At 37.1% G+C, this 12916-nt stretch overlaps 1 protein-coding gene across 1 annotated transcript in view; it reads right to left on the reverse strand.

Moving 5' to 3' along the window:
- Positions 1–472: 472 nt before the first annotated feature.
- The window catches only part of TSPAN12 (tetraspanin 12), an 80599-nt gene continuing 68155 nt past the window's right edge, over positions 473–12916 (reverse strand). Inside the window, exon 7 of the mRNA XM_008567339.1 lies at positions 473–2058. Within this exon, the coding sequence (XP_008565561.1) occupies positions 1753–2058 (306 nt within the window). The 3' untranslated portion in view covers positions 473–1752. The remainder of the gene's footprint in view (positions 2059–12916) is intronic.

Genomic DNA, 12916 nt, shown 5'->3' on the forward strand with positions numbered 1-12916 from the left:
GTATTCAGGTGAAATTATGGGGAGTTGGGATGTTGAGGAAATTATAAAGAGGGATGCTTTTGGTTCTGATTAAGCAAGTAATTTACTCAGTTTTCATTTAAATCTATGAAAGACTTTAAACCTGGAAGTTAATTTCAAATATTAGATTCATTAATCTCAAGTTCTTTTAAAAATTAGTAATAGCTATGAAAACTGAGATACGAAAACAGAGAAATAAATTAACATAAATAGGCATATATTTATGTTATAGCAAACAACTATATTATTTATCATTTATCTAAAAAACATACTTAAAAATAAACAGGTGTCTTTTTGGCTCTTCTCAATGAAGTTACATACTTCTATAAATTAGTTCGAGAGTTTGGAAACCATGCTTAATACTTTATTCAATCATTCCTTCTCATATTTTTCTCCCCTTGCTAATCTTCTCAAGTAGTAAAAGTGCTTGTAATGTATAATAAATACGCACAAATTATTACTCTCTAGAAAATATTTATTGACACTTGTTTTAATTTTCTTTCCACATTGCAAGAAATAAACATCATACATAAAATACAGTAAAATGCACTTTTCCCATTTCAAATAAATATATTTTACTCGTAAAAAATTTAATAATCTGTGTAATTCACCATAGTATATTATCAGTGAAATAAAGCAAAGATAATCTCTAGTTAAGTTGTCACTTATTTTAATGATTCTCACAAGCATTTTTCTGGAGAAAAAGAACACTATTCTCTGTAGAATTATATTGATTTGGAGTCTGTTACTTCTTGTTTGGAGAAAGCAAAAATAAGCTCTTCTAAAAAGGGTTCAGTGTCAAAAAGATTCTTAGTTTGGGAGAAAAATAGCATCCAACTCTTTGCTGCGTCAACTAAGTTATGTGTATATTTTCTTGTTAATACTTCCTAGAGACCAGACTACATTCTGAATTATAATGATTCATGTGTATCACACTGGTAATTTTTAAAATTAGTGGTTAAGTATTTAAATTAACAGTCACGTATGTAATAAACCCAAGACAGAATTTTAAAGCTCCATTAACAGAAAAGGCTAAAAATAATGGTGCTATACATGACAATTTATCCTTTTCACAATTGTTATTCTTAACTACAATAAAAGAACAGAAATCTACTAAATTATACAGACTTATCACAGACTTATATACACATAGATCCCTGATTAGTTTAAGACAATGTGTGTTAGTTTGCTCTCATAATGGCATGAATATTTTAGTAACCAACAAAAATCATATTAGGTAGTCACCAGTCTTGAAAGTTTTCTTATGTATAATCTATTCACCCTCAAAAGAATATGTCACCAAGTAATAAAAGCCATTAGTATTGTCTAAATTCCTATGTTAGCAGTTAATTGGTATTTTATATACTAGCTGGTAGAAGTGTATCAACCTTTACTGTAGCTCCAATCCCACCACATGTGGCTCACTTACATGGGTGCAGAAATGCTGATCAAACCATGCCACCTCAAAACACAACTGTGTTCAGTAAAAATCTTACATGACTATAAGGTGGGTATTACATCTGTCCTCAGCATTATAAAGGGCATCATTTATTGTCCTGGTGGAGACTTATAATATGAAACTTTTCCTTCACTGTTAAAGGGTAGAAAATTATATGCCTAGGCATTCTTTTATGCTGATATTTTTATTTCTACAATTTTTGGAACAGGTAAGTGTGTACTGAAAAATTCACAAGTTGAATAAAACAAGTTTGTGGCTTTCTTCCTTGACATTCTTTATAATTCTTCCATCTCAAAGTGTGTATTAAAGCTGTTTGCCATGGTTGTGTGTTCAAAGATCCTTGATAGGCTTGGTTTCAACAGTTCTACTGAGTGACATGACAGGTGCTGAGAGGCGTCATTCTTCAGAGACATCATTTGGTCTGTCCCAGGCTCCCTTCTATCATAATACAGAGCCCAGAGCAGAGTAATTGTAAGAATCATGGCCAGGATTTGTGTCACACCAATGGAGATTCCCAGAAACCTTAGCACCTGAAGTTGTTTGGTTCCTCTCAAAAAGGAATACATTTTCTTCCCACAACCCTGTAAAAGAAAGAATACAGTCAATGATACTCTGGATAGGTTGCTGAGGGTCAAAAATAGTGAAAACAAACAATCTGTATCAGTTAATGGAACTCAACTATTTGAATTATAAAGTTTGAGATAGTGACTCTCAACAGGGAAAGCCACTGAGAAGATGGAGAGAGGGTTTGTACCTTTTGAAAAGACTGTCTTGGTGATTCTGATGAACCTACCCTTCGGTTGTCTTCCCCACACCTGAAATTGAGACCCACTGGTATAAACCCAACATCTACAGCAGGGGTTGACAAACCTTTTTTATTTTTTTTGGAAAGGGCCAAATAGTAAATATTTTAGGCTTTGTGGACAATATAGTCTCTACTGCAACTACTCACCCCTGCCACTGCAACATGAAAGCAGCCATAGGCAATATGTAAATAAATGGATGTGGCTGTGTTCCGACAAAGCTTCATGCACAAAACAGAAGGTACCAGGCCAGATTTGGCCCACAGGCCAGGGATTGCTACCCTCTGATCTAGACCAATCCAAAAATTTTCAAAAACAATGTTTTATTGTTATTATTTGTGTTCACTGTTGGATTATAGATCATTTGTTCAGAGACTTTTCTCCAAGGATTAGGAAAGTGTTCCCTAGTTTGATGCTGAAACATGCTGGTGGGTGGAAATCAACCTATACCCACCCCCATTCCCCCCACCCACACACACCTCTGTCTACTGCCCATAGCACAATTACACCTGGAGGAGTTGTCGGCATGACTCAACTTCTAGTTCTACCAGTTAAGGGTCTGAAAGGTATCTTTAGCTCCTCTACAGACTAGAGACACCTCACTTAAGGAAAAATTAGCAAGATTTTTGTTGATGTTTATTTTTCAGTAGAAAAGTCTAAGGACTGCCTGTGGCAGATATAGAAAAGAATTCTGAAAGAAGAAAAGAGAAGGAAAAAAGTAGGAGAAGGAAAAGTCATGACCAAAAAAACATGGGGGGGGGGAGACAAGGAAAATGAGGTAGAATGTAACTAACAATCATCATAAGACACCTTCTCAGGTGATCAAAACATATGCTACCTGCTTCATCTCTAGTGAGCCCACAGCAAAGAAATGATAATTCACTCTTCGAAAGGGAATCTGATTCTAATTTAATTTGAAAAATCTAAGAAAGCATTTTATAACTATAACAAATTTCAAAAACCTTGAAGATTCTGAGATTTTACTCTATTTGGAAGCTAACAAATTAGCCGGCCACAGTTCGTGGATGCTGGCAGAAGACAGAGACAAAGGACTTTATTACCCATAGCAATAGTCACCACCAGAACAGATGCCAGTTCCTCAAGTTCAAGGGCAACATCAAGAAGGCCAGATGAAGGCTGCACACATGGTGGATTGTACTATGGGAGAGAATTCCCAAGCTGAGGGAACCCTAATCTCCAATAATGGATAGTAAGCATACCTGTCCTTCACCTTGGAGAGAAGCACTATCTTTATTACACTGGACAGTAAGTAAACCTGCCCTCTTCTATGAAGGGAGAGACTATCTCTATTTTCAAGGCTGTTTTCTACACATACATCCTTAAAAAATAGTCCAGAACAAAGGCATCCAGTGCCTCTGCTTACAAGACATGCAGAAATGCCAGACAGCCATGGAAAATTATCTCCCAACAACAAGAAATTGACTTTCAAAGCTTTTATTCTGAATTTTGGGTAAAAGTGACTCAGCACTTATACTATGGAGGCAGCTACTAAATAAAAAGAAATTCAAAATTATTTAAATAATTGCCTCCTTTATTTTCTTCTCCAGATTCCATAAAAAACTCAACAAAGCCAAAGAAAACAAGACTACTGAATCAATTGTTAATTTGTGTTTTACATTGGAGGGGAGGAATGAATAATACATAATTCTCACATTTCCAAAGACATTGATGCATTTTAACAACTGTCTTTTTCTGGTACACTATGTGATGAAAATTAACAACAAAAGATTAGCAAAGGTTCAATTTCACTAAAAGAGCAATTTAAAATATTTATAATTTAATAATAACATTGGCTGAATAAGGTCACTTCTCTGGCCATCCATCTTATACATACACAGAAATATATAAACACACAAACGTATACATACATTCTGTGAGAAACCAAAATAGATGTCACAAAGACAGTTCACCAAAGTTCAAGTACTTTTCATAAAGTTCCAGTACTGTATCCTGTCAGAGTCCATTCACACTTAGTTTATGTGTGATCCTAACAAGTATCTCTATATGATACAATGTAATATAATGTTTAAGACCATGAACCCCAGAGCTAGCAGTCCAAAAGCTAATCCTTGCTCTGCTACTTATAAGCTATGTGACTTTGGGCAATTAACTTAATTTCTCTGTGCTCAGTTTTCTCATCTGAAAACATAGATAGTCCCTACCTCTTTGGAATGTTGGGAAGATTAAATGAACACATTTCACCACTTACAATGAAGTCTAGTACACGGTAAGAGCTCAGCATGTACCAGTGCTTATCTGGTGGGGCAGCCCACAAATCCGAAAGCTCGAATTAAAAACAGATGGGAAGTTTATGACCAGCAGATAATAGAAAAATATGAGGTACACTACTTCATAAAAGAATATGAAAACACCAAAAAGTACAGCATTGTGTCACTGTTGAGTATTGATGTGACAGTCCTTGCTTACAGGAGCCAAGGCAGCCATTACTGCTCTTCAGGATAATGAAGTAATTACCCAAATTGATTATTTGCCACTGAGTCATTAGATCACTAGCCTCCTGATTAAACAGAGGAGTATTTAACATAGTTTGCTAAGAGTCACCTCAAAAATAGATCAAAAAGTTTGTCTTCAGACTTCTGGAAAATTAATTTACATGGACACTTAATTTAACATCTTTGCCAAGGAATGTGGTGTCATAGCCTCATATCTCTCTTTGAAGAAATTGATATAAAACAGCCTTGGATTATGTTGAGCTGGTTCCTTACCTGTGTTCTCAGTGCTTAGAACAAAGATGTCTTTAAATTAATAAAAAAAGAATTAGCATGGACATAACAATATTTGGGCAATAATAATTACAATAAAGTTTGGGATTAAAGGTAAACCATTAAAAGACGCAAAATTTCAGTTAGATAAAAAGAATAAGTCCAAGAGATCTATTGTATAACATGGTGACTACAGTTAATAACTATGTATATATTTTAAAAAGTAAACCATTTAAGAAAAGCATGTGCTGATGATTCAACCCTGTGAAAACTACCAGTCAACTATTGCATTTTTACCTTTTCAATAGTCTCTAGGGCTTAAATTTTACCTATCTAGTTCTTTTTATTATTGGTATAAGATCTCTTACCCCTTTAGACTAATTCATTTGAAGCTGAAAAACTGTGCAGGAAAGGTAATATTTCTTTTTTAAAATCTGTGAATAAAACAAAGCAAAAACTGATAACTAAGCACAGTCTACTGCATTTCATGTTTTGGCACTGTGGAATGTCTGTTTCAGTTATTTTGTTTTGTTTTGTTTTTAGGGGGTTTTTTTTGGCAGCTGGCCAGCAAGGGGATCTGAACCCTTGACCTTGGTGTTATCAACACCATGTTCTAATGAAGTGAGCTAACCCCAACGAGCCTCTGTTTCAGTTTTACCTTAGACGGTCACATTTATTTTTAAAATGGTACATTAAATTATATCATTGAGGATGGTTTGGGAATAAGATCTACTAGTTAACATTGAATGTTCTAGAATGGGAGGGGACTTTCTAAGTCAATGAGTTCAACTTTTTATCTTTTAAAAATATGGCTTAAAAAGTAGTAGTAACATCAGCACAACTGGCATGGTAAGGACCTCTGAATAGTCTTTCCTCTACATGGGCAATAAAAGCATTAGCAAAAATTTTTTTCGGAACCAAAGACTAAAAGCAATCAGAGGAGCTGAGAAAAGCACCTGAATCTCAGTCAGAACAGCAAGCTCTGTGGTATTTTAAGTTGTCCTATTCCCATGCCCTGCATCTACCCCTTCAAGCTCTGCAGTAGCCTTGAAAACCAACTTCTGCAATCATGGTGAAAACCAGCAGCCCAGCAGCCACCAGAAGGAGCAGAATGGGACTGGAGCTTCTTCAAAGCCCCATTCCCAGAGAATTGTCATTATTTGTCTGGTCTGGTGGTTCTCTGGAAGACCTCACTTACAAGGCTGTTTTTAGTTGACCTGACTTGGAGCTCAACCAGGGGAACAGCTTTTTCCCCTTGGGGAGTTTACTAAAGGCAGTCAGAGGCAAATGCTGAACCCACAGGCTGTCTTCGGCAGTGGGTAACGGTTGTACACAATGGGATAACTGAAAAGCTTAAAAGGAAAAGCTGAGAAATGAGAAGTCCACAGAGATCTTGGCAAAGCTCTGACATGTTAATGGGAATCTAGAAAATTACACATGTGAATAGGGCTGTGCTCATGTGCATATGCCCAGGAAGAAGACCCTAAGATCTCACCTCTGGCTAACCTTGAAGCACTGTGCAACTGTAGCAAGGGCTGGAAGACTTAATGGTTCTAAGCATCTAAGGAAATCTCTATCCATTTATTAACTGACCACTGAGATAACTGAGCAGAGACCTCAGTGGCCACAGATGACAAAGAATACAGACTTGGCAGAATTAGTTTAGAAAAATTATCAAACTAACAAATAAAGAACAACAAATAACAACAAACTTTGGAGAGCAGGGAGAATCTGTTTTCCAGAGTTGCCACATTACATTATTTTAAATGTCCAGTTCTTGAAATAAAGAAGAAAAGAAAATTATAAGACATGCAAAGAAACAAGAAAGTACAGCTCATGCACAGGAAGAAAAGCAATCAATGAAATTGCACTTCTAATAAGAGGCGCTCCCTACCTCACTAGACAGCCCTGTCCACACTGGAACAACACTAATTCTTAACAAGTATTTCCTTGTTGGAACCTACCTTCTTAACAAGGATGCTCTGGTTCTGGCTCTGCTCTCAGCCCTTCCCTTTGCCATAAAATAGAGAGTCTTATCTGGAGAGTTACCACTTTCCCTTTAAACATTCTCTTCTTCAGGCTAAATAATCCTAGTTCCTTCAAGTTTTCCAAATATGTACACGTGGATTGTGCTGATTTTGTCAATATTTCTTTAAAGATGACTTTGATTTTTAACTTAAAAAAAAAGAAAATGCATAAAATATTGAGACAATCAAGGCTATTGTGAATGGGTTTGGAACCCAGTGAAAATGAAACTTTTTAGGTCCCCTATAAGTATAAGACATGGGATCAGTATGCCACATAGTTGGGACTTGGCTTCCTTCCGTTTCACTGGTCCCTGAAGATTATCTCCATGTTGAAGTGGGCAAGCGTGGTTGATTTAAAGCAAAAGTCCTAGTTAGACTCTTTGATTTTTATAGCAACGTGTCAATCTTATCACTTCCTCAGTTTAAAAAGCACATAGATAGGGCTGGCCCTGTGGCTCACTTGGGAGAGTACGGTGCTGATAACACCAAGGCCAAGGGTTCAGATCCCACATAGGGATGGCCGGTTGGCTCACTGGGTGAGCGTGGTGCTGACAACACCAAGTCAAGGGTTAAGATACCCTTACTGGTCATTTTTAAAAAAAAAAAAAAAAAAAAAAAGCACATAGATAACCCTTCAAGAAAGACAGAATTTTAGTCCTTAAGTTGTCAGAATTCGTTAAATTATATTTTATGCTTCTCTTTCAAGAACACCTCCCAAAGAGGTGTTACTACAGATTATTTAAAAGAAATGAAATCAAATGACATCTAAGTACTTTAATTTATCTCCAGGCATCAAATCAAACCACCAAAAGTGCCAACTTGCAATATATTAACCTATGCTCTTGCACATTATTCTCCACTGAGGCGTATTTTAATGATATGTATTGAAGAACACTGTAAGAAATTGCTCTATAAAATTTGTAAAAAATAATATTGAAGACTTTTTCTTAGACAAGTTCGAGTAGTAGATATAAAATCCCACCTGAAAAAAAACACTTTAAAATTTTGCTCCTTTTGAAAAATTAGAATATTTGCTCTCCTAACATCAGAAATATGCAGATAATTTTTTTTTTCTTTTTTGGTCACCTGGGCTTTCTTTTTGTCAGAAAGCTCAGAGGCAAACAGGAAACTCAACTACTGCAACCCTGTCTGCCTTCATGTTAAGCATGTCTGCTTATTCTCTCTCTTAACCTTAACCTTCAAATTCCAATTATATTTTATTACTAATTCATTGTATCTTTTTTATTGTATGCTGCATTGAATCCTTTACTTAATAAAAAAGATACAGGGTGTAAATATATATAAATAAAAGCACAGTAGTGCACACAATTTAATAGTTTTTTGATGACTCAGAAGGCACCGTGGAAACTTGCAGCATATCAGGAATCATGCTGAATATCTGTATATAATTTACACAAGTACTTAAAGTTAAGGATTAACTTACTAAAAGAATAGTCTTCTTGAGAAGATAGTATTGTTTTAGATTTCCCTATATAAGATAATTTTCCTCCTCAGTCACTCTCTAAATTCTGCATAGAAATAGCTCCAGGATTACTGTCCATTCTGCATCATCTTTATTGAAACAATTCAATCTGAACATAACCCTGAGCTTATTTTGTGCCAGTGAAATAATTACACACAAAGTGTACATTTTTCAGTGTAAATGTGGACACTTTTGTTGAAAATCAAGACATTAAGTTTTGTTTTAAGACTCTTTAAGAGAAAAAATCTAGATGTGTCTCTGTATCACCTATTATACTATTCATAGATATTTAATTGCATAAACAAACATTTCTGTTGAGGGAGTCAAAAAAGGAAACAAATATTAAGAGTTCAAAACTGCATTCCATTTTGCAAAGAGCATTTTATTCAGAATAGAAAAGAACAAATTGCACTTATTCGCCTTTCTCAAAATAAAATATTCTGCGTTGATTTTCCTTGAATATGTTTTCTTCCTAAATAAAGCTCTGTTAGCCCTGTGTTATGCAAGGGGCACAAGGGTGTGATACTTTTCCTCACCCATTGTGAGGGTCACCACCAATGACACTCCTATAACAAAAGACAGCTTAACAAGAGAAAAGCATTAACAAACGTATTTCATTAAAATTTTACATGACATGGAAGCCTTCAGAAATAAAGACTCAAAGGCTCAGGGAAAATTGTCTATTTTTATTTTTAGGTCTTAAGAAGAATGGACAGCCAAGTAAAATGTGATTGGACGAAAGAGTATGGTCTAATAAGGAGTGAACCCAGCAAGGCCTGCCTGTTCATTTTCTTCCTGGCCTCTCTGTGTGGTATTCCTTCCTCCTGGGCATAGAGCAGGACCCCTTCTAGAATGAGGGTCTTAGGATCTACTATCAGACAAGGTAGGTCAGAGAATTTCTTTATGGCTAATTTCTATACAGAAAGGTGGGGGAAGGTTCAAGTAATATTTCTAGGTTTTATGGCTTGCTTTGGGGGAGAACTTGGATAAGAGGAATTCTTGTGTCTATGGCCTGCCTTGGGGAAGACAGGGGAACAAGAGAAAGAAGGGAAGGAGAAGGTCAGAAAGAGACTTTCCTTCTGAGTCTGTTCCACTGTTCTTAAGTTCAAAGTACTCAGCAATGCCAAAGCACCATAATTTGGGGCATTGTTTTCTGAGCCCCAACAGTTAATAACCTCATTTAACTCAACGGTATGAATAAGACATGTTAGCTAACCTACTTTACTAGCTGCAATATTAAAATTCTGGTCAACCATTAACAGTAAATAATAATACTACCTTTATCAGAGAAAAATTACTAATCCCTACATTTCCTGGAATCTATTTGAAGGCATGTCAGGATGCCTCATTTCACCTGAGGAAATTATACACTTGAAATTATTCTCTGATCTGTCTCCAAAATGAGTTTCTAAAACTGGAAGAACACCCATGGCTTTTCAGTACTCAATATTCACAGGCCACATCAAAAAGTCAGCAGCCTTTTAATGTGCTTATGAAGATAAAGTATAAATAAAATCTAGGTGCCAATACATGCCAGTATTGACATTTTTGTAAATAAACATGACTCTCAAGTTGAAATAACTGTGTTAATTATCAGGTACAAATGCATACTCTTCAGTCCTCTTTCTTCTAGAATTTAAAAATTAAATGATAGCAATGCATGAATTCATGAGCTTTAAACAGGCTGGACCAAAGTTCTCTACTTATAATCTTAAACTCTGCAGGGAAACAAATGCTTCCATTAAAAAAAAAAAAAAAAGAAAATTACAAAGCAAGCAATAAAATTCATGACAAGACTTTCTGTTCTCTTAAAAGTAAAGTTAACTAAATTCATGCATAGGAAATGCAGTAGAAAAACTCACTATTTTTTTTAGTATAGGACAAGTCCTCATGTCTCATTTAATCCTCACAATATCCCCATTAGATAGGTGAAATCTTCATATTTAAAAGAGAGCATTTATTGAAAATTTTTCATTTTTACCAAAAAATGTGTTTATAAAGATTCTAGACTCAGAAAACCCAGAAGGCTTGCCGTAGTGAATGGATTAAAAATGGTGGTCATGGGCATGGTTCTGAAGGCTTTAAAAGGACAGTGCATGAGGAACTGTCTTTCTCTGCTCTCTCTCTCTGCTCCACCATTTCACAATGGGATACCCTGCCACCACTGAAGTCACCACTAAAGAAAGCCTTTCCCAGACATGTTCCCTGGACTTTATACTTCCTAGCCTCTGAAACTAAACAATAAGTTTTGTTTTCTTATAAATCACCCAGTTCTGTGTATTTTGTCATAAGCAACAGAAATAGACTAATACAGAAAATTGGTACCAGAGGAGTGGGGTGTTGCTTATAATAAATACCTGAAAACGTGGAAGCAGCTTTGGAACTGGGTAATAAGGAAAGGCTGGAAAAATCTGAAGGAGCAGACTAGAAAAAGCTTAGCTGCTGGTGGGAGTTTAGAAGACAAGAAAACCAGGGAAAGTTTGGAGCTTTTTAGAAACTGATTAAATGGTGGTAACCAGAATACTGATGGAAATATGGACTGTAAAGACCATTCTAAGAAGGTCTCAGATAGAAATAAGAAGGAATCTATTGGAAACTGGGACAAAAATCAACCTTGCTATGAACTGGAAAGGAACTTGGCTGCATTGTGTCCATGCCCTTGGACTTTGTGGAAGTTGGAGCTTAAGAGCTGTGAACCAGAGTATTTGGCAGAAGAAATCTCTAAGCAACAAAACATTAAGGAAGCTGCATGGCTACTTGCAACAGACTATGTTGAGTTATGGCAGAATAGACATGACATGACTAGACATGACATGACGTAAAGCCAGAATTTGTAATTCAAAGGAAAGCAGCAGGCAAAAATTTAGAAAACTTTCAGCCTGGCCACAAAAGCAAGGGTAAAGCCCAGGGGCCCTTTGCTAAAGAGATGTGTACAGAAGAAAGGGAATATCAAGAGAAGGGGTAAAAGGCCCTAAAGGCATTGCAGAAGCCTCTGGGGCCAACCCTTCCATTCTATACCCAAAGGCCTAAAGAGAAAAAAATGGTCTTGGGGAACAGGGCTGAGGAGCCCTCCACGGGCTTGCTGCCCGGTACCACCTTGGGATGCTGCCTCTCACATCCCTGCTGCTCCAGCCTTGGCTAAATTGGCCCCAGGTGTGGCTGGACCTGCAGCTTTGGAAAATACAAGTCAGCAGCCTCGGCAGTGGTCTCCACCCTGATTTCAAAGGATGTAGAGATCAGTCACAGGAGTGGAGTCACTGCAGACAGCCTTCCCTAAAGCAATGCAGAGAAGAAATGTAGGGTCAGAGTTGCAGCCAAAAAACCCCATCAGCATCATGTCTAATGGAGCCATGAGAATGCGACTGCTATGGAGACCCCAGACCTGTGGAGCTACCTGAGTGGAACACCAGCCTGGAAGAGCTGATGTGTGGGTAGACCTGTGACCAGGAAAGCCATAGGAACAGAGCTGCCCAAGGACTTGGGGACCCAACCCCACACCAGTGTGCAGAGGATATCAAACATGGAGTCAAGGTACCTGATTGACCAGCTTTGAGATATGATGCCTGCCCTGCTGGGTTTCAGACTTGTTTGGGAACTATTACACTTTTCTTTTGGCCTATTTCTCCCTTTTTGAACAGGAATATAAACCCTATGTTTGTACCACCATTGTATCTTGGAAGTAGATAGTTTGTTTTGATTTCAGAGATGAGACTTTGAACTTTGGGCTTCTGAGTTGAAACAGGTTAAGATTTGGGGGATGAAATGCAAAATGAATGTATTTGTATGTGAAAAGGACATGAGTTTTGGGGGGATCAGGGGCAGAATGCTGTAGACTGGATGCCCCCCAACCTCACTGAAGCTGAATCTTCACTGTAATTGTTGAGGGTGGGAAATCCTATTATGGTAATTAGAAGGTGGGGCCTTGAAGAGGTGATTAGATTGTAGGACCATGTGATAGTGAATGGATTAAAAATGATGTTCATGGACATGGTTCTGAGGGCTTTAAAAGGACAGTGCATGAGGAACTGTCTCTCTCTGCTCTGCCATTTCACAATGTGATATCCTACAGTCACTGAAGTCACCACTAAAGAAAACCTTCACCAGATGTGTTCCCTGGACTTTAGACTTCCTAGCCTCTGAAACTGTAAGCAGTAACTTTTGTTTTCTTATAAATCACCCAGTGTTGGGAAAATGGAATGGTTTGGTCAGGGCCCTCACCTCGGAACCAGTTGGGTGTGGTTCAGTATCCTTTGTAAGCAAATTGTGTGTGTGTGTGTGGAGTTAGTGCATGTGTGCCCCAATGTCTCTTTTTAGTTTTGTTGCTATTCTTGTGTGTGTGTGTGTGTGTGTGTGTGTGTGTGTGTGTGTGTGTGTGAGTGAGA

This window comes from Galeopterus variegatus, unplaced genomic scaffold, assembly GCF_000696425.1.
Source record: "Galeopterus variegatus unplaced genomic scaffold, G_variegatus-3.0.2 Scaffold311, whole genome shotgun sequence".
In the NCBI taxonomy this organism is placed as follows: Eukaryota; Metazoa; Chordata; class Mammalia; order Dermoptera; family Cynocephalidae; genus Galeopterus; species Galeopterus variegatus.